At 43.8% G+C, this 18,997-nt stretch overlaps 1 protein-coding gene across 3 annotated transcripts in view; it reads right to left on the bottom strand.

Moving 5' to 3' along the window:
* Positions 1-1,983: 1,983 nt before the first annotated feature.
* Positions 1,984-18,997, bottom strand: part of ino80 (INO80 complex ATPase subunit) — a 40,291-nt gene continuing 23,277 nt past the window's right edge. For all 3 annotated transcript variants that reach the window (XM_069714361.1, XM_069714359.1, XM_069714360.1), the window contains 10 exons: positions 17,643-17,770; positions 12,369-12,463; positions 11,634-11,706; positions 10,977-11,135; positions 8,878-8,980; positions 8,687-8,775; positions 7,639-7,794; positions 6,971-7,142; positions 4,803-5,018; positions 1,984-3,559 (listed from right to left, as the gene is read on the bottom strand). In XM_069714361.1, the coding sequence (XP_069570462.1) occupies positions 3,363-3,559; positions 4,803-5,018; positions 6,971-7,142; positions 7,639-7,794; positions 8,687-8,775; positions 8,878-8,980; positions 10,977-11,135; positions 11,634-11,706; positions 12,369-12,463; positions 17,643-17,770 (1,388 nt within the window). In that variant the 3' untranslated portion in view covers positions 1,984-3,362. The remainder of the gene's footprint in view (positions 3,560-4,802; positions 5,019-6,970; positions 7,143-7,638; positions 7,795-8,686; positions 8,776-8,877; positions 8,981-10,976; positions 11,136-11,633; positions 11,707-12,368; positions 12,464-17,642; positions 17,771-18,997) is intronic.

Here is an 18,997-nt window from a genome sequence, read left to right as displayed (position 1 = left end):
TTAAAAAAAAATAATCTGACATTGAGTGAAACTGCTGACACCGCATTTCCACACTTAGGTTACGATGAGAGAGATCAGTATGTTGACTTCATATACATCTACAGACACATGCCGTGCACGTCAGCCATAGTATGAAAGTAGGGCTGCAGATTAAACTCGGCAGCAGTATCCTAATAACTCAGTCAAGCTGTGTTTTTGGAAGCAGCCCCCCCACCGAGTACACACATATATACACAAACATACATCGGACACGCCCGAGCACTGGCCAGAGCAGCTTGTACCTTGGACGTGGTTCAAGTTAAGAGTCTATCTAGGTGCATGGGGCTTATGTAACCGCGGGCCGGGAACAAGCCCAGACCTGGAAGTCCTGTGTTTACAAGTCTGCTCCGAGGTCGTGTCAGAGGAAGAACCCGCTGCTGAGGGCGCTTGTCGGGACGACCAAAACCACCTGAGAATATACTGACACGAGATCAGGTGCACGCCACGCCTTCGCAACCCACAGCAAGTCAATTTCACTGCCTTGATCGGGTTGTTTCGACACGTTTCATGAAGTTAAAACATCACATCAATTGCAAACCAGCCATTTCTCAAACTCAGTAACTAAAGACCCTAACAGATCGTTTCTGTTGCAGGAGTTTTGAATGTGTCTTTGAGATTTCTGTCGCCCATATGAAAAGAAGAAGAAAAAAAAAAGCTTCACAAAATTTGGTTCATGCTGTTTAAAACACACACACACACAAAAAAAAAACATTTGGAAAAGTACACCGTCAACACTTTTCGGCTGGCCTATTTGTGCTGCAGAAAGAAGCTCCAACACAAACAGTCCGCAGCGAGGTTTGTAAATGATTCCGTGTAACAGGGACATCGCTTCTGGAAACACTGCAGTTTTTTTGTTTGTTTTTGTTTTTTTTTATGTAATTTTAGCAAGCTGTGAGGACCACAAATGAAATTAGGACTGATGGGAATGATTCTAAAGATTTGCAGGTAAATTGGTGTCAGGAGTCGCTGCAGCATAATCATATTGTGGCCACAGACACGTCAGGAACCGGACACGGAGCTCACAGACGAGGATCACAAGAGGATTGCCAAACAAAATCATGGTTTAAAAATGCCACGCGTGACGCTCGGTAACGAATCCCGTTACTTTTGAGGCTCACAGATATTACGTTCATAACATTTGTACCCATAGCCGCAAGACAAACACCACAACCTCAAAGAAATGAAATGAAGTCATGCTTTTCTCACCCTTGTGCTGCGTGTTGATGATTTCCAGGGGAAAAAAAAACCTCTGGTTAGCTCCTCAGCTGGCAGTCATGCCTCCAGCTGACTGCAGAGGTCCTGTGATATATCCATATTTTTTTATTTTTTTGGGAGTCTTTTAACTCCACGACTGTTCTGTGTGGATGTATGGAGCAGCCAAGGGATATGAAGCTTCGATAGAACAGCAAACACAGTTGTTTCGTGAAACTCTTGGCCTCACAAATCTCCAGCAGGCTGTAGGCCACTTTTCAACCCCATTTCCTCCACAAGTCAAATATATATATATATATATATATATTTTTTTTTTTAACTCTACAGTGCTGGATTTTTCCATTTAAATGAACATCCATTACATTCCCACTTTTGCCAAATGAGTTCACACATTGCTGACTGAAGCCATTGTATTTTTTTTTTATAGTTGACATCGTTTGTTACATTTGTTCGCTGGTGTGACTTTCCCGCGTTGACTGCGGAATTCAAACCGGCTACGATGTGTGGGCGGAGCATGCGCACTTAGAGACTTCCGCCGGGCGACCGGGCTAACTTCCGGTTTAGCTCAATGCTAACTTGATTGGGGATAATAAATTTTAAATTCATGACAAGTGAAACGTGTCATTTCGCGGAGGTTTTGACGCCGTTTTATTTCATTGATCCACCGTTTATCCTCAATTTTTCTGAACACGTTTTTCACGTGTGAAAATGAACACAAAAAATAGAGCAGGATTTCTCTGATTTAACACTTTTATTTTCAGTTTTACTCCTGTTAGTAAAATGGCAGATGCATTTCATCATATGTACACATGACCTATAAAAATAGACAGGCAAACGAGGGAAAAGCCAGAGGAAATGTTGCTCTCATCATTATGTACATCAATATAGAACATGGTATTTTAAATCACACTATAAACACAAAAACAAACCTATAACAGATGTAGTGCTCAACTCAAGACACTGATGCAAACCCCCTTTTTTTAATTTATTTTTTTAAATCTAAAACATCAATGACATCAAAGAGAACCACAGACTTCTTATCACAGAAAACAATTTTTGAAAAATAAAAATGGCTTAAGAATTCACAATTTACAGTTTTACAGGAGAATATTATCGCATGAATTGCCCATTTTGAACAAAACTCAAATAAATAGAAGACAACCAAATAATCTTGAGTCAATTCATAAATTTATCATTAGCAGCATTGCTGTATCAACCAGTACCCCTCATTTTGGAATATAATTTTTACATTATTTTCCCATTGGACAAAAAATATAATTGTTTCTGTACTGGAATACATGTTGTGGACAAAATCTTTTCAAAATGTTACCACCTGCCATGTTGGTTTGGGTTCTCGTCTTTTATTACAAAAATAAGAGCTTTAGTACAAAAGCTGTAGACATGTAGTTTGGTAAATTGTGGGTGGGTAAGGTGTGGGTTCACATTAAGGTCTGTGAAATGTAGAATTATCCACCAGTCTGCACTGAGCATATCTACAGAACAATTAAATAACCTAATATACAACTATGAGAATCAATAACACCAAAAAGGAAGACGTGGCTCAGTGCATTTGACAGAAACTTCTTCACCTCAATACCCCGGCAAACACAAGGATTTGAAAAGCCCTTTACGCTGCATGTGTTGCCTCACGTCTTTGTTGTCATGGTGCTGCCAGGCAGCAAATCATATGCGATTCCTGTCACTAATTAAAAAAAAAGAAAAGAAAAGAAAGTACAGTTTGCACATGGAAATCCTCCTGTCATAACGCAAATAAAAATACTCAAGGCAGATTTTGTCCACTGTCCTGGACACAATAAAATAAAACATCAAATGCTGAGGCTGGTCAAGACTGTACCTTCAAATTACTGTGTTTGAGTCTGTGTGTGTGTTCAAGGAGATTCCGGTTAAGTTACTGAGCCAGCAGGCAGAGCGTGGTCCTCCAGGTATTGAGCCTCAGATACTATAAATACTGTACTCCCTATTTATTAGTTTAGGCATAGGGCGTCTGTGGGGATCACAGTGAAGAGTAGGTCAGTTTTCTGTGTGTGCAGGTTTGATACTGAGACAGCTGTGTGTGTGAAGGAGGGCACATTCTTGTGCGTATGGGTGCATCATCGAGCCCCAGGACCACCGGGGCCCTTGCCCTTCCTGACTGCACTGTGGTTGCTGTGGGCCAGTTGTTTGTGGGGGCTCGGAGTGGTCGTGCCTCCTTTGGTCTGGGGAGAGGAACTTCTGCTGGGGTTGAAGGCGGGGCTGGTACCGGACCGGCCCAGGGAAGGCTGCAGAGGGCTGGACGCGGAGAGGCCAGCTGAGAGGAGGGACGGGAAAAAAGGACAGTTACTTCTCTTGTTTAAACATCAGTTTCAAGACTACATAGCAACCGTCTTAGTGTATTTTTTTTAATTTTTACAGTTAATACACACACACACACACACACACACACACACACACACACACACACACACACACACACACACACACACACCCCCCCGACCACCCCACCATATTTAATCGTTTTATCCTGACAGGTAATGATGCAATACATGCGCGGCTGTATGACGATCAAACTATCACATCCAATTAACTTCACAAATACACAGCAAGTGTTTTTTCAAATACTTTCTTTTTCTTTTATGTATTTATTGTTTTTTTTTATTTATATTATTTCCAGCTGTGACCATGTGATCCAAATCTGTAGTGCAACGCATCATGGGTAGTGTCAGTTGACAGCACAGTAAAAAGAAAAACGTTTTTTTGGAACGAACGCTGAATTTTGGCCCTTTTCCAGAGTGAATACACAACATACTCATGAAAACCATTCCCAAATGAGTACGTAGTATGAAAGTCGGGCGCAGCTTGTGGCTGGGCTGAGGTGCAACTGTTTGTGACACTGATGGGGGTTTGTATCACTCTCACTGTGTCGATTGAGTTGTTAAAGTCATTATGAAAGTTTAAATCCACTTTGGAAGATCTTAATCTTTAATTCTGGCAATGTTTTTATTGGCATTAGCCAAGAAGCTTTGAGAATGACATCAGGCCATGTCAGCAGAAAAGATCACGCACACACACACACACACACACACACACACACACACACACACACACACACACACACACACACACACACACACACACACACACACACACACACACACACAGAGCTATGTTGTTGACACAAACACTGATTCTAAGTGTCGGCCAACGAAGACTTTCCTCTTCAGCTGTAACAAGTCTCGCTTAACCTGTTCAGTTCGAGACTTTAAGTGTTGACATGAAAACAAAGTTGACTCATCAGATTGAAAAAAAACCTCTGATCTGCTCGACATGACTGCAGAACAGAAGAACGACAGGCTTTGCAGCTGCTTCCCAAAGACAGAGAATTTATTAAGAAATGAATTGCCTCAACTGACATTAACCACCAACATTGATTGGCCTGGTTTGCCTTTAAGGACGGTCCGTTTAAAATAACACACATGTAACACACACGTTTTTGTTTTGTTTTTATTTCTGAGCTGCATGTGTGCACTCGTGTCTCTCCAATATTTACACACCTTTCGACACGCTGTAGCCGTAAGCTGCATAAGCTGCTGCTGAAGCAGCAGCAGCGCCGGCCATCGCTCCAGCCATGGCCGCCGCGCTGCCCGCTGTCGACTTACGGCCACGTCCTTTCCCTCCAGACTTAGTCCCGCCTCCGGATCCCTTAGGCCGTCCACGACTCCGCCCGGATCTGCCTCTGCAGGGACTGATTGTGTCCGAGGCCGAAAGACCTGAGGATGACAGGCAAGAAAGAAAAAAGGAAAAATATGAAAAACGCCTTATTTTCTTTACTCTCCTTTTTTTTTTTTTTTTTTTTAAATAATTGCTTCAGTACATTGATGGATATCTATGTCGAATAAATACACCCTGACAGTCAGCCCCGGCAGAATAAAGTTAAGCAAGAATACACAGCACCGTACGAGGCACATTCTGTTTGGTTTGGCCAAATTCTACTGCAATAAAGAATTATTATACATTAGTCACTGCTCATCATCACCATAAATACAGGCTTTAGCAAAAACAGGACTATTGCTCTCATTTTCCATACTGTTTGCAGAATCAGAGCCAGAGTTTGCCTCAGTGGTAATGTGCCTAATCCTCCAGTACCATTTTCTTTGCATGCTGTGGTGTAGAAGCTTTTCTCCGAAGGGGGACACGAGTCCATCCGACCATGAACACCACGGCACACATGAAAACCCTCCATAAAATCCCCCCCATCTTACCCTCACTCAGGCCATAATCTCAAGTCTTCTTCCCTTTTCATTCAGTTATCCAAATTCACCAGTTGCTCCTTCCTTCGCAGACTTCCAATCTCGTCCTTCAAACCTTTCATTGTGACATCATCTGCATCTGTGAGGCAACCAACGTCCTGCCAGCTCTCAGGGCCCGGTTATCAGGGGCCATCAAGAATCTCACTGGCAGGAGCCTCCTAGCATGGCAGCAAAAATCCCAAAATGGGTTTCCACGAAGCAGCATGTATATTTAGGGGAGGAGGGGGGGGATTAGCTTCTTGTAACAAATCCAACGTACGGATATAGAAGCTAAAATATACATTCACCACCTCTCTGGATTCCAGGGTACAGGACAAACTGAAACATTGCAGCTAGGGCAAAATAAAACCCTCATGAAGCTATAAAATCAGCTGTCTGAAACTTATGAGGTAACAGGCTACTTCTTTCAGTGGACTCTGGCCTATTAAAACACAACAGGAGCAAAACAAACCAGACATCTGTTTGCAGTCATGACCTTCATGTAAGTCTAACTGACCCGCTTTTCTGGCAACAATAATACGGCCTTCACAGATAACACTGGTTGTATTTGGCAAGTTTGGAAGTTGTCAAATAAAGAGCAGCAGTACAGCAGCTAAGATTATCTTCAGTTATGACAAAACTATTAAATAAAAGCACTGTGATAGTGAGTGAGATAGGTGGCAGGGTGGGTGGTGGTGTAAGAGAGTGAATAGAACAAACAACCAGGGTGCCAGGAGGACCTCTGACGTGGCTATAAGTACGACAGTCGTTTAACGGTTTGGACTGATGTTTTTGATGCTCTTTATGTTGAATTTTAGCTCTCTTTATGGAGACAAATTTGTTTAAAGTCAGTAATGGAAGAATGATCACATTCTTAAAGTATCAATGCATATTTCCTATTTCTTTCTTTCTTTCTGTGTAAGTACTGACTTTGGCCCCATGCAGAGTGTTATAATACTACGTATTTCATTAGGGGGCTTTTACTACAGACAGACATAATGTGTCTGCAGCATTTTATTTATGCAGCCAGATGGAGTGCAGCGAATGTGTCATTTCAGTCTAATATAAATCATCGTATTTTGGAGGCTGATCACACGTGTATGTTCTGCATGCAAAATAACAGCCAACAGCTGTCACATTACTGGCATTTTATTCATAAAATATGAGATATTACTGTAGTAAAAGAAGGTTTATGCGATGTAGTGGTGTAAATGTACCAAGTTTTGTGCAATGGAAATACTAAAGGGAAACTGCTTCCCTTTTTACAGACTGCAAAGAGCGAAATCAAGTCTTCACCTGCAGCAAATTTCCACGGACAACAGTATCTAAATTTCAGGCATTACAGTAAAGTTGTAAAGTAACATACTGGCAAGTATCCTGTGTATTGGTCCAACTGGTCCATAAATGTTGGCCAAACTCCGTCGTTCTCTCACCATTCATGTTGTCAGAGACCGATCCGGACACGGAGGCCGGAGAGTTGGTGGCGCGCGACTGAGGCGCCGAAGAAACCGGATCGTCCACGATGACCAGCATGTCGCTGCTGCTCTCGTCCGCGTCGGCATCCGGGGGTAACGAGCCGGGCTGGAGCTCGCTGCTCAGGGAGATCTGTCCATCCACGGGGGCACACACAGACACACACACAGGCTGGGGGTCAGCACCACAGGGGATCGGGAACCGGGCCGGCACAGCAAAAGGGCAACGGGAGAGAGGAACGGCGCGAGGAACAAAGAGTAAAGTGAGGAGAATGAGAAGTGACAGAGGGTTGGAAATTAAAAGATATTAAGAGGTTGAGGATGAAAGAGGGGGAGGTGGGCGGGGAGGAGGGGGGTAAGGAGAATTTAAAAGCACACGATGCAAAGTAAGAGAGTGAATTTGTGGATGTAGGCCAAAGAAACCTAATGGAGAGGCCACATTCCATAAAAATCCTCAACATCCCTCATCCATGACCTGCACTTTGACACACATGCACACGCACACGCACGCACACACACACACACACACACACACACACACACACACACACACACACACACACACACACACACACACACACACACACACACTCTCTCTCTCTCTCTCTCTCTCTGCTGGATTGCCTCACCTCACTGAAAGGACTGGGCATGGCTGAGTCCATGTCGACGCTGATGAACGAGTCGTCTCCGTCTGCAGACAGGTTTGAGTTGTCGGCCGAGGGCGCGTGAGAGATGACCAGGTTCACCTCTTTTTTCCTCTTGTTCTCCGACTCCTCGTTCTTCTTCTGCAGGTCGGACACAGAAAGCGGGAGCATGAGAAGGCGAGGGGACGGTGTGGAGTGGGAAATAGCAAGTGACAGGTCATATTTGATATAGCGGTGCTGCAGGGGAGGACGGTGTGGCTAAATCTCACCTACTTTAGGATCACCGTGTTGTCACTTGGTCGGTCCGTCGTTCAACACTTGAGTCCAGAGCAGATACAACTAAAACTCTAGTATGGATAAAGTCCGCTCACCTTACTTCTAACCTACTTTAGTCCTCGATCAGGCGTATCCAGGTATATCCTGATTTGTGTGATATTTTCTGGGTACATGTGTGATCCCCAGAGAATAAGTCTTAATGTTTTCGGTGTCTCTCCTTCACCATCAGGTCAAGATAAATACAACATAACATCAAAATCTAGCAGGCAGATCACAGATTTCTGGGCACATTTAATCTCTCCGAAGGATGAATCTTCTCCATTATGACGTTGCTTCTAGCTTTCTACTCAGGTCAAACTGACACCTCTGCACACCAGACAAACAGTGCTCAAGTCAGTTCCATCATGAATCATATTTACACCCGAAACCTTCATGAACCTTTTGAACTTCAGTGACACCCTGATGTTTGTTTCTCGACTCTCCTCGGGACTAAATAAGCATTTTTGGCATCAGCTCTATCCAGGTGAGGTCGTCTGCATGCTACATGTCAGACATCACAAGTTTCTTACATAGCGAGTCCTCCTCCATGTCTCCTTTTCTTCCTTCATTCCATCCTTCCTCGCCTGGTCACTCCCCGTCTTACATTCTTCATTTTGTTTCTCTCCCGTCTTGTTTTTTTCTACGCATCCTTCTCCACTGCTCCACCATACAATGATAAATGTGGCTGCTGTGGTTTCAGCTGATCGTGTTGCTGTACCTTCTCAGCGTACTTCTCCCTCTTCCTCTTGCGCTCCTTCACCTTGCTGCACTCCTCCTGCTGCCTCTTCTCCTCCTGCCTTTGACGCACTGCAGGAAAAGACACTACGTTTTTAATGTTTTTCCTTCTCTATAGATATTACTTTTTGTGCCCACTAAAACTGAATTGTCAGCGCATGTTCAAATACTCACACTTCTTCTCCAGCTCATCATCGTCCAAAAGCAGGCTGACCACCTCTTTAGGTTTGAGTGTGTCTGGTTTGAAGTTGCCTCCAGAGATCACCACCCTTTGGATCTGGTTACATGAAAACATTACAGCATTAATCAACCTAGTAATTAATTCCTATGAGCGTCATCAACTTGTTTTATTTATTAATTGTTTTACAAGACTAGTGGATTTTTTTTAACTCTCAAATTGAGTTTCAAGGAGACATTATGAAAACCACACTTCTTCTGTGTGATAATAACAATGTTGTATTTATAAGTAAAAAATAAAGGTGCATTTACAGTGTTTATATACACTGCTCAAAAAAATAAATAAAGGGAACACTTAAACAACACAATGTAACTCCAAGTCAATCACACTTCTGGGAAATCAACCTGTCCAGTTAGGAAGCAACACTGATTGTGAATCAATTTCACCTGCTGTTGTGCAAATGGAACAGACAACAGGTGGAAATGAGGCAATTATCAAGACAACCCCTATAAAGGAATGGTTCTGCAGGTGGCGGCCACAGACCATTTCTCTGTCCTCATCCTTTCTGGCTGATTTTTGGTCACTTTTGCATTTTGCCAGTGCCCTCACCACTAGAGGTAGCATGAGGCGGTGTCTACAACCGACAGAAGTTGTTCAGGTAGTGCAGCTCATCCAGGATGGCACATCAATGCACGCTGTGGCAAGAAGGTTTGCTGTGTCTGTCAGCACAGTGTCAAGAGCACGGAGGAGATACCAGGAGACAGGCCGGTCCACCAGGAGACGTGGAGGGGGCCGTAGAAGGACAACAACCCAGCAGCAGGACCGTTATCTGCTCCTTTGTGCAAGGAGGAACAGGAGGAGCACTGCCAGAGCCCTACAAAATGACCTCCAGCAGGCCACTAATGTGCATGTTTCTGCTCAAACTGTCAGAAACAGACTCCATGAGGGTGGTATGAGGGCCCGACGTCCACAAGTGGGGCCTGTGCTTACAGCCCAACACCGTGTAGGGCGATTGGCATTTGCCAGAGAACACCAAGATTGGCAGCTTCTCCGTCGGCGCCCTGTGCTCTTCACGGGTGAGAGCAGGTTCACACTGAGCACATGTGACAGAGTCTGGAGACGCCGTGGAGAACGTTCTGCTGCCTGAAACATCCTCCAGCGTGACCGGTTTGGCGGTGGGTCAGCGATGGTCTGGGGAGGCATTTCTTTGGAGGGCTGAACAGCCCTCCATGTGTTAGCCAGAGGTACCCTGACTGCCATGAGGTCCCGGGATGAGATCCTCAGACCCATTGTAAGACCATATGCTGGGGCAGTGGGCCCTGGGTTCCTTCTGATGCATGACAATGCCAGGCCTCATGTGGCTGGAGTGTGTCAGCAGTTCCTGCATGATGAAAGCATTGATGCTGTGGACCGGCTTGCCCGTTCCCCAGACCTGAATCCAATCCAGCACATCTCGGACATCATGTCTCGTTCCATCCACCGACGCCACGTCGCACCACAGACTGTCCAGGAGTTGACTGATGCTTTGATCCAGGTGTGGGAGGAGATTCCTCAGGAGAACATCCGTCATCTCATCAGGAGCATGCCCAGGCGTTGTAGGGAGTGCATACAGGCACATGGAGGCCAAACACAACACTGAGCCTCATTTTGACTTGTCTTGAGGAATTTCCACAGAAGTTGGATCAGCCTGTGATCTGATTTTTCCACTTTTATTTTGAGCATGATTCTGAATCCAGACCTCCATGGGATAATGATTTTGATTTCCATTGATCATGCTTATGTTATTTTGTTCTCAACACATTCCACTATGTAATGAATAAAAGATTTTCAACTGCAATATTTCATTCATTGAGATCTAGGATGTGTTGTTTAAGTGTTCCCTTTATTTTTTTTGAGCAGTATATATAAAAGCAGTTAAAAAAAAGAGGAAGTTATGTTCGAATATTTCATATATTCATCCAAAAATCCAAAACTTGTGGATCTGCTTTCTACAAAATGGCCAGCCAATCCGTTAATTTAATCTCATGTCTTTCTGATCTGTTTAAACCTCGGTCATATTTTCTGTATTGTATGAATAAATGCTTGTGTTTCGGACCTCGCTCTTCTCCTTGGCCCGCTGCAGTATCCTCTCCTCGATGGTGCCCTGGCAGATGAGGCGGTAGACGGTGACCTGCTTGGTCTGACCCAGCCTGTGAGCCCTGTCCATGGCCTGCTGGTCCACTGTGGGGTTCCAGTCGCTGTCATAGAAGATGACCTAGAGAGGAAACCACATCAATCATGTTATAACAACGGCATGGTCCGCTTCTGATCCTGAGGTATTTGTAAAGCGTTATGTGATGATAGTCCCCCGTTTCTGCCATTTCTTAGACAAATTACAAAGATGTGTTTTCCCTGGTAAACCTCCTATTAACATGACAGATGTCCTTTGTTAACAGTCATTTCAAACTCAATCTCATGTAAACTATATCTAACTTAAACAGTGCAATAGTGATACCAAAGCACATTATGCTGAGTTATGTTGATAAATCCAAGTTGTATATGCGTGTTCACGCCAATCTATTTTACACTATCATGCTATATTGTCATTATCTCAACATGTTATGCGGAAACATGCAGAAAATGATCTAGACTAAAACACAAGGCAGAGAATACACACTGCACTGGCCTTTGATGTATTTCGGAAATGTTCGTGCCGTTTAAATTTTGATATGGTATCAGTAAAGTGTTTTTCCAGAGTGTGTCTGTGACTCACAGTGTCAGCAGCAGTCAGGTTAATGCCGAGCCCTCCGGCCCTCGTACTCAGCAGAAACACAAAGATATCCGTTCTGTGGAGGGAAGGAGGGGGACAGAGAGGGAGCGAGATACAACAAATATCATTTACAACTGCAGTTACGGCACAAATATCCATACATCACTGCATAAAATGAAGTTACAATGTAAGATCAGAGCAAAAATTGTCAAGCGTAAGCGGGCCACTACAGCCCATTTAAACTTTAAGAGAAGAATTGCATAGGAAATGGAATACGAGCCAAACGGTTGAGTCCTGCACAATAAAGCTGCTTCAATAAACTTCAAACTCTCCCTACAACAAGAGCTAGTTTAACACTGGCGCCTGAGAGTTATGCACTAATGCAAACCAGAGCATGTGACTCACTGAGAACTACATGCGCACGCACGCACGCACGCACGCACGCACGCACGCACGCACGCACGCACACACACACACACACACACACACACACACACACACACACACACACACACACATTACAACATACACATATAAGAATAAACTGTTCACTGATTGCTGCAATGTACAAAAAGTCAGATTTTCTTCTACCAGAATCTTGTTGTCATGCGCGCGCGCACACACACACACACACACACACACACACACACACACACACACACACACACACACACACACACACACACACACACACACACACACACACACACACACAGAGGAGATTGTATCTCCACCCACCGGCTCTGGAAGTCAGCCACCATGTCTCTGCGCTCCGAAATCTTGGAGGATCCATCGAGGCGCATGTAGGTGTGCTTACGATAAACCATGTACTCCTGCAAAGACGGCACAAAACGGACACGCTGAAGAAAATAGTGATGTATTCTGTAACTCTTCATTTATGTCTGGTAAAACAGACAACTGGTTTTGTTCCAGTTTGGAGGACCGTCTCCAAAAATCAAAGTGTTTGCAAATGTTTGTTGTAAGATGTTAGATACAATCAGAGTAAAATGACTGAATATTTTCAGACTTCCAGAAGAATTGCATTTGGTTTGACCTTTTTTAAGCAGCTTCAGTGAACAAAACAGATTAAGTCTTGCATTCAAATATTAAAACAGCTGTTGAGCAGTTGATGGATTTGCTTCCTCGATCACCTCTGCTGCTAATTTTGAAGCCAACAAACTTTTGAAATCCAAACTTGTTGAAATTTAAATCGCAAACTGTTTTTCCGCCTCTGCTCAGGGAATAGTGACCAGCAACTATACACTGGATTTACCCAAGTTCTCAAGTTTGCATTTCTATTTAAGTCTCTCTATGAGGAGCCAATAAACCCAGCAGGTCTGCTTGTTAAGTTCCAAGGGTCAATAATTATTAATCATGAATGTAGGAATTTCTCTTTCCGACAGCAACTTTGTGTCCAAAATCTCAAAATCCCACATGTTTTCTGTGCATTTGTTGGAGTTGAACCCTCAATCCCAGCCCAGAGAGACACTGAGAAATGTAGAAATTGATATCCGATCCCCCTCCAAAGTCTGCTAAGCTTTTCTGTGTGTGTTGGTGGATTTAATGGGAGGAGCTCAGAAGTCCGGGCAGTGATGAGGGTACACGCTGATGTCTCTTTAAGTACCGCCCTGAACCCCCGACCTCCTCAATGAAACATGTCAGTGCCCCTGAACCACTGAACCACTCACAATTAGTGGCACACATCACGAGTCACCTTTCACAATCGCTACCAGTGATATCGATGATTTGACACTATGTTTTCCGTGACCCCTCCTGTCATGACACCCGGAGCCTCAGTCCCGGCAGGGCTTGCCCTCCTCCTCCTCATCCTCCTCCTCCTTCTCCTCCTCCTCTTGAGTGTCTGGCTGAGTTCCCAACAGCCCCATCTGCTCTGAGTGAACACTACATTAGAGACCATTAGTCCAGTGCTCGCCAAAAATGCTGCTAACCTTGTTGATTTGGGTTTTGATATCTTGCCAGAACGATGTTGCAGATATTGTTGCTCGAAGGACAGCCGCACTCTCTCTTCCTAATCTACATCTAAATCATGAGAATCTAAGTTTCAGAAAATAATCACCCGACCTGTTACGACCTCTGCAGCCGTTTTACTTTTTGGCTCGTCCTTAGCACACATCACCAGTGAAATGTAAAGAGTACCGCCACACTGAAACTTAAACCTCAACAGCTGGCAATTTTCTCTTTTGTTTTGTTTCAGTTTGTGTTAACCGTAAGTGACATTGGTATATTTCTGCGTTTTTTTTTTCCCACTTATTTTCGAATGTGTTTCACTGTAAATGTTATAAATCAAGGTATATGTTCGGGTCAAGCGAGCCGGACAAAATATTTATTTTTTCATATAACTGTCATCGGTCCATTATGAATCACGGTAAGCAAAAGAAACTCCAGTTTGCTGGTCGGATATCACAACCATAAAGTGATGTATGGGAGGTGAAACATGGGAAAACAAAAATTTGCTTTCAAGACTGATGAAATTTCCTGTTTCCTGCCTAATATTTCTGTCTCTGCTCAAACTGCAGTTTTACTTGGGAGTCTTTAAAGTTGGCATTTGAAGGTTCATGAAAACCCTCGATCAGAACAAACAAAGAGTGGCAGCCAGCTTGTTCCCAACATCACAAGAAATGACGAATCCCCCAAAGTCAAGAGATAGCGCTCTCAAAACTACAAGGTCACAGAATATGAATTTTGAGTTCTTGGAATAAGAACACTGCGTGATCAGAGCCAGTTCCCAAACTAACGACTGCAATTACAACAACATAAAACGTGGTCACATATCTACATGCAGTTGTACTATAAATAAATGTTTGCCAGTGAATGGTGGAGATTGTCAACACTAATGGAGCTCTTCATTAAAACTGAGTTGAACTTCACCCCATAAAACATACAGGAGCAACATATTCTATCAGCAAACGAAAACAGCAGCTCTGTTTACAAGTGTTGGGGTGCACTAAAAGATGTGTACAAAAAAACTAAAACATATATGAAGCCTTTAAGAGCTCTAAAATTCTCATAAATTGCCTGAAGTGGTGTCACTTGAGTTTGAGTCAGCAAAAGATGGCAAATTAGAAAATTTAAATGAAAATCGGGAGGTTTGGAGTTAAAGGAAAGTTAGATATCTAAAGTTCTCTAAAAATCTGTCCTTGAGAGTAGAGGCTCAAGGCTGCCCCTGTATAACACATCGAACTGTGCATTGTGGGTAATCTAGGCATCAGGTTTAGACCTTCTATAGAAGAAGGATCTGTGGAATAAAAAAGACGATTTCACTCCATCGATTTGGATCCTTTTTCTTTCAAACTCATTAATCCCACAGTATTACAGGAGTGTGAGCCCCAAAGTTAACACTATAAATTAAACTCCACGATATGGCTCCTCATTCTGTATCTGATGGAAAAAAAAGATTTGTCTCTTCCTCTTGTTTGCATTGTGGCTCCGAAAAGTCTCTTGTTTTCTCTCTTATTTGCAAGTGATTCCTTTTTGTTTTACTTTCTGCATCTAATTGACGACTCCACTGTGTCCTTATCGTGTGACCTGCAACCAACTCAGTATTACCATACGAAAGCAGATACAAAGGAATTGGGGGTGATTGTCAACTGTTTGTCACACTGTATAAAAGCTGCCCTACTGATCTGATCTGGGAGCACTGCTGGACACCTCTCTTTGAGGGTGCATGTAGTTGCTCCTTCTTGCAAGAATAAATGTCCGATATGTTTGATTTTGAACCAAGCCTCTGAGTAATTTTTCTAACATAATCACAGGCTACACATTTTCTGTTGGATTTATAATCACAGTGTGGCAGATATATATAATAAAAAAGTTAGAATGCATCATAAATATACGTTAAGATAACCAAAACTGCGTCCATGCTTTCTACGACTAAAAGGGTCACTGTAACTCACTTCAGGTTGGTTGATAATGAAAACAATTATTTGAATTGCATCACAAAATCATGTCCTGATTTTCTGCCTGCGGCACTAAAAAGTCAAGAGTGGGCATTCCAGCCAACACGGTAATCCGAGCTGCAGACTTAAAGTAGAGCAGAGTGCCATCTAAGCAGTCACAGACACACAGCTGAAGCAGGAGGGCAGTGACTTGGCAGTCCGGCTCCACTATCGGCTGATGCCAGAGAAAGCAAACGGTGTTATTTTTCTTCGGGCCACCCTGATCTCGACAATCCATCACCCGACGGCGTGATGTCACCAGAAGAACCAGCATCCGACCGGCGACAAAAACAATGATGCTAATGACAGAGATTAGCATCGGCCTCCGTCGCTCTGTCTCCTTGTCAGTCTCATTTTCAGGAAATCAGTTCCATCTGCAGTTTTCTACCCCCCCCCCCCTGACCAGTGAGAAAGAAAATCTGTCGAGAGGAAAACTGAAGCCAGATTGGGTGAAAGTATGATTTGATCTGCAGTTGTCTTTAGCCCATTAGTAAAGGAGACGCTGTCACACACCTCCCACCATTACACCATGAGGTCACTTCTAAACAATCACTTCTGTGATACACAAGAAGCCCAGTCACATTCGCCCATTAGAACAGGAAACCATAGCTAGAAGGGACAACTAGAGGTGGACCAATTAGTGGGAAGAACATTAAAACAGAATGGCTGCCCTGCGTTATCGCAACCATCTTGGGCATTCTCATCACCGCTGTTTTCCTATGGCCTTAAACACAAGGCGTGTTTTCCAGACACAGGAAGACAGTCCTTAACCACCTGGGCCGGGTCCATCTGCCATGAGAACATTTGGCCGTGGAAACAGCACTGCACTGTGTGAGTGGGGAAGGAATTCCCAATGACATCATGCCAGAGGCTTTTGGCTCCATAGTGATGTTTGCAACAAATATGGAGGCAACAATGGAGGCTGTCGGCACATAATCGTCGTCACAACTGCTTTGTTTTCATATGGAGACAGCAGTAAGGCAGGTTTGATACTTGTATCTTCATCTTAACTTTAACGCTCACACTTTTCTCCAGATGGCGGCGCGCATGTACACAGCGGCTCGGCGCTCTCGGTTTGACAGCAACTTTTTCATCCTGTGTGCTTTGTGTGTATTTGTTATATATTTATTTAATGTCTTGTTTTATCCTTGTTGTTTTTAATACATCTTTTACCTTGTTCTGCTGCTGAACTGATGAATTGCCAACTAAATTTCGTTGTATCGTTTTACGATGACAATAAACATCCTTATCCTAATAACCCCTGACCTCCAATCAGATGACAGCCAACCAATAAGCTTAAGAACAGAGAAAATGTCTCTCATTTTGATGCAATCATTTTCTTCTGTTTAAAATCAGCAGTTCATCGATATCACACCTACAGTAATTTGTATGATCACTTTTCAGAATCGGCTCTGTGTCCAACCAAGCAGACCTCAACCCATACAGATAAAAGTTTTTTTTTTTTTAAAGGAGCATTGCTGCTGATCACGTTCTTTCTTATAGTTCAGTGCACAATGGGAAATGTTGCGTTAATCTTCTTTTATTTGCTCCTGTCCTTTTCCCCTCAACGACCTTTATCTCCCAATTATTTCTTCCTGATCTAACCCCAAGGCCCTTGCCACTCCCAGCTCCCTCCACCTCCCATCTTTTCCTCCCTACTTCCAGACATCCCTCCCATCTGCTTGCCTCCCCCTGCAGATGAGACCCCTCTAATTAGTCCTAACCTGTTAATTAGCCGTCTAATGAGTGCACTGACGAGGGACAGGCAGGCTGATTAGAGGTACTGGAGCTCAATACCTCGCCGGTGCAAAGGGACCAGTTAAACAACTTACTTGGAACAATTCAAATATATTCAAATATATACAGACTTGACTCCTCTTCAAGTTATAGTACAGTTACAAGAAGTTATTATTTGCATTTAGCATTAGTGTGAGGCTAAGATGATGAATAATCATTTAATAGAGAGAATAGGTGTGCGACAAGGCGACGATTTATGGGAATAAATCACAATGACTAACAAACTGTGCTGTGTGTAGATATGCGTGTGTGTTTATACCTCGAGCAGGTCTATCATGCGTGTCATCTGGGAGTAGATGAGGACTCTGTGTCCCTGGGCCTTTAGCCGACTCAACAGGATATCCAAAGTGTGGAGCTTGCCACTTTCCGTGATCAGGCTTTCCTTATCTGAAAAAGGAAAAGACAAAGAATTGAAACCCAAACCACCTGCAGATTGGACGTCTCTGTGTCCAATATGTTGACTTACACAGCGCTGTCTTTTTCTTGAGCGAATAAATCGTCAAAACTCGCCATGCCAGACACGCGACAGAAGTTACGAACTCTTCCCCAAGAAACAAAAGTCTTTGCTAAGCGTCCGTTTTCTCTTGAATAAAGACCCTTTCACCAGAGTTGGATCCGCCTCGGGGTCAATCCTGCTAAATCGGTCCCTGATCTGCTGATTGTTTAAATAAAGCGTGTGCCCTTATTGACTGCACCGCTGATGACAGCACAGAGAGCGAGACGGAGAGAAACCGTGAGAAAAAGTGATTTACATTCTATTTCACACAATGGCACAAAAGATGAAGAAATAAGACTGGCAGTTGGCGTCGGTCACATTACTGCTGAGACCACATCAGGTGTTCTCTGGCCTTCAAATGACTGACCAATGAGAGCGTTCGAAGAGGGGGTGGTGGGAGAGGGGGGGAGGTCAATCTGACCCTGGCTCTGTTGTTGAAGTGGTTCCCTCCTTGTCCAGCTGATGAGGATTTAACGTCATCTGGCACAACGGTAGGATGAGAAAAAGGCCGGGGCTGCCATCGACCCGGTGACAGGCCCGCTATGGTGTTTGACCGAGGGGTCACGGCCCTTAGTGGGGAGAACCTAAGACCAGGTCCGGGGTCAGGTGACAGGGTCGGGCCAGGGGTTACAAGACAGTCCCTATGGGACGGTCAGTGCTTGGCAGTGTTGCGCTGGAGTTGGACACTTGTTCCCAAGCCTCTTTAGTGCAGTGAAAACTTAGCCGTAGAAATATTTCTCAAGTCTTATTTCCTTGCTTTGTCAACGGACTTGAACCAACCGCGTTAAAATCACGTTCCATTAATCCAAAATACGCGGCCCGAAAATCTGAACTGAGCCTGTTAGGATACATTCATACTACAATGTCCTGCTACGTTCAGTATTTGTGAATAATATATATGAAATAAACACATAAAATGCATTTCATGTCTCAACAAGACCCACAAAATCAAGTGGATCTTTCTCAACCATTATGCAGTACCATTCTATGCTAATATGTACTCAGGCTGAACCCTGACCTGTGACCCGAGTATGGCCCCCTAAAAAAAAGGTCAGGCCCTGCCGAGGTGTTAAAGAGGAACTAATAGAACAGATGAACAGGCGAAAAGCTCTCGGGAG

The sequence above is a fragment of the Brachyistius frenatus genome, unplaced genomic scaffold (assembly GCF_029030835.1).
Source record: "Brachyistius frenatus isolate BFR_SWC_R1_liver_20210118 unplaced genomic scaffold, ASM2903083v1 Contig_130, whole genome shotgun sequence".
NCBI lineage: Eukaryota > Metazoa > Chordata > Actinopteri > Embiotocidae > Brachyistius > Brachyistius frenatus.
Note: the sequence above shows the minus strand (reverse complement) of the source record. Positions and strands in the feature narration are given on the sequence as shown.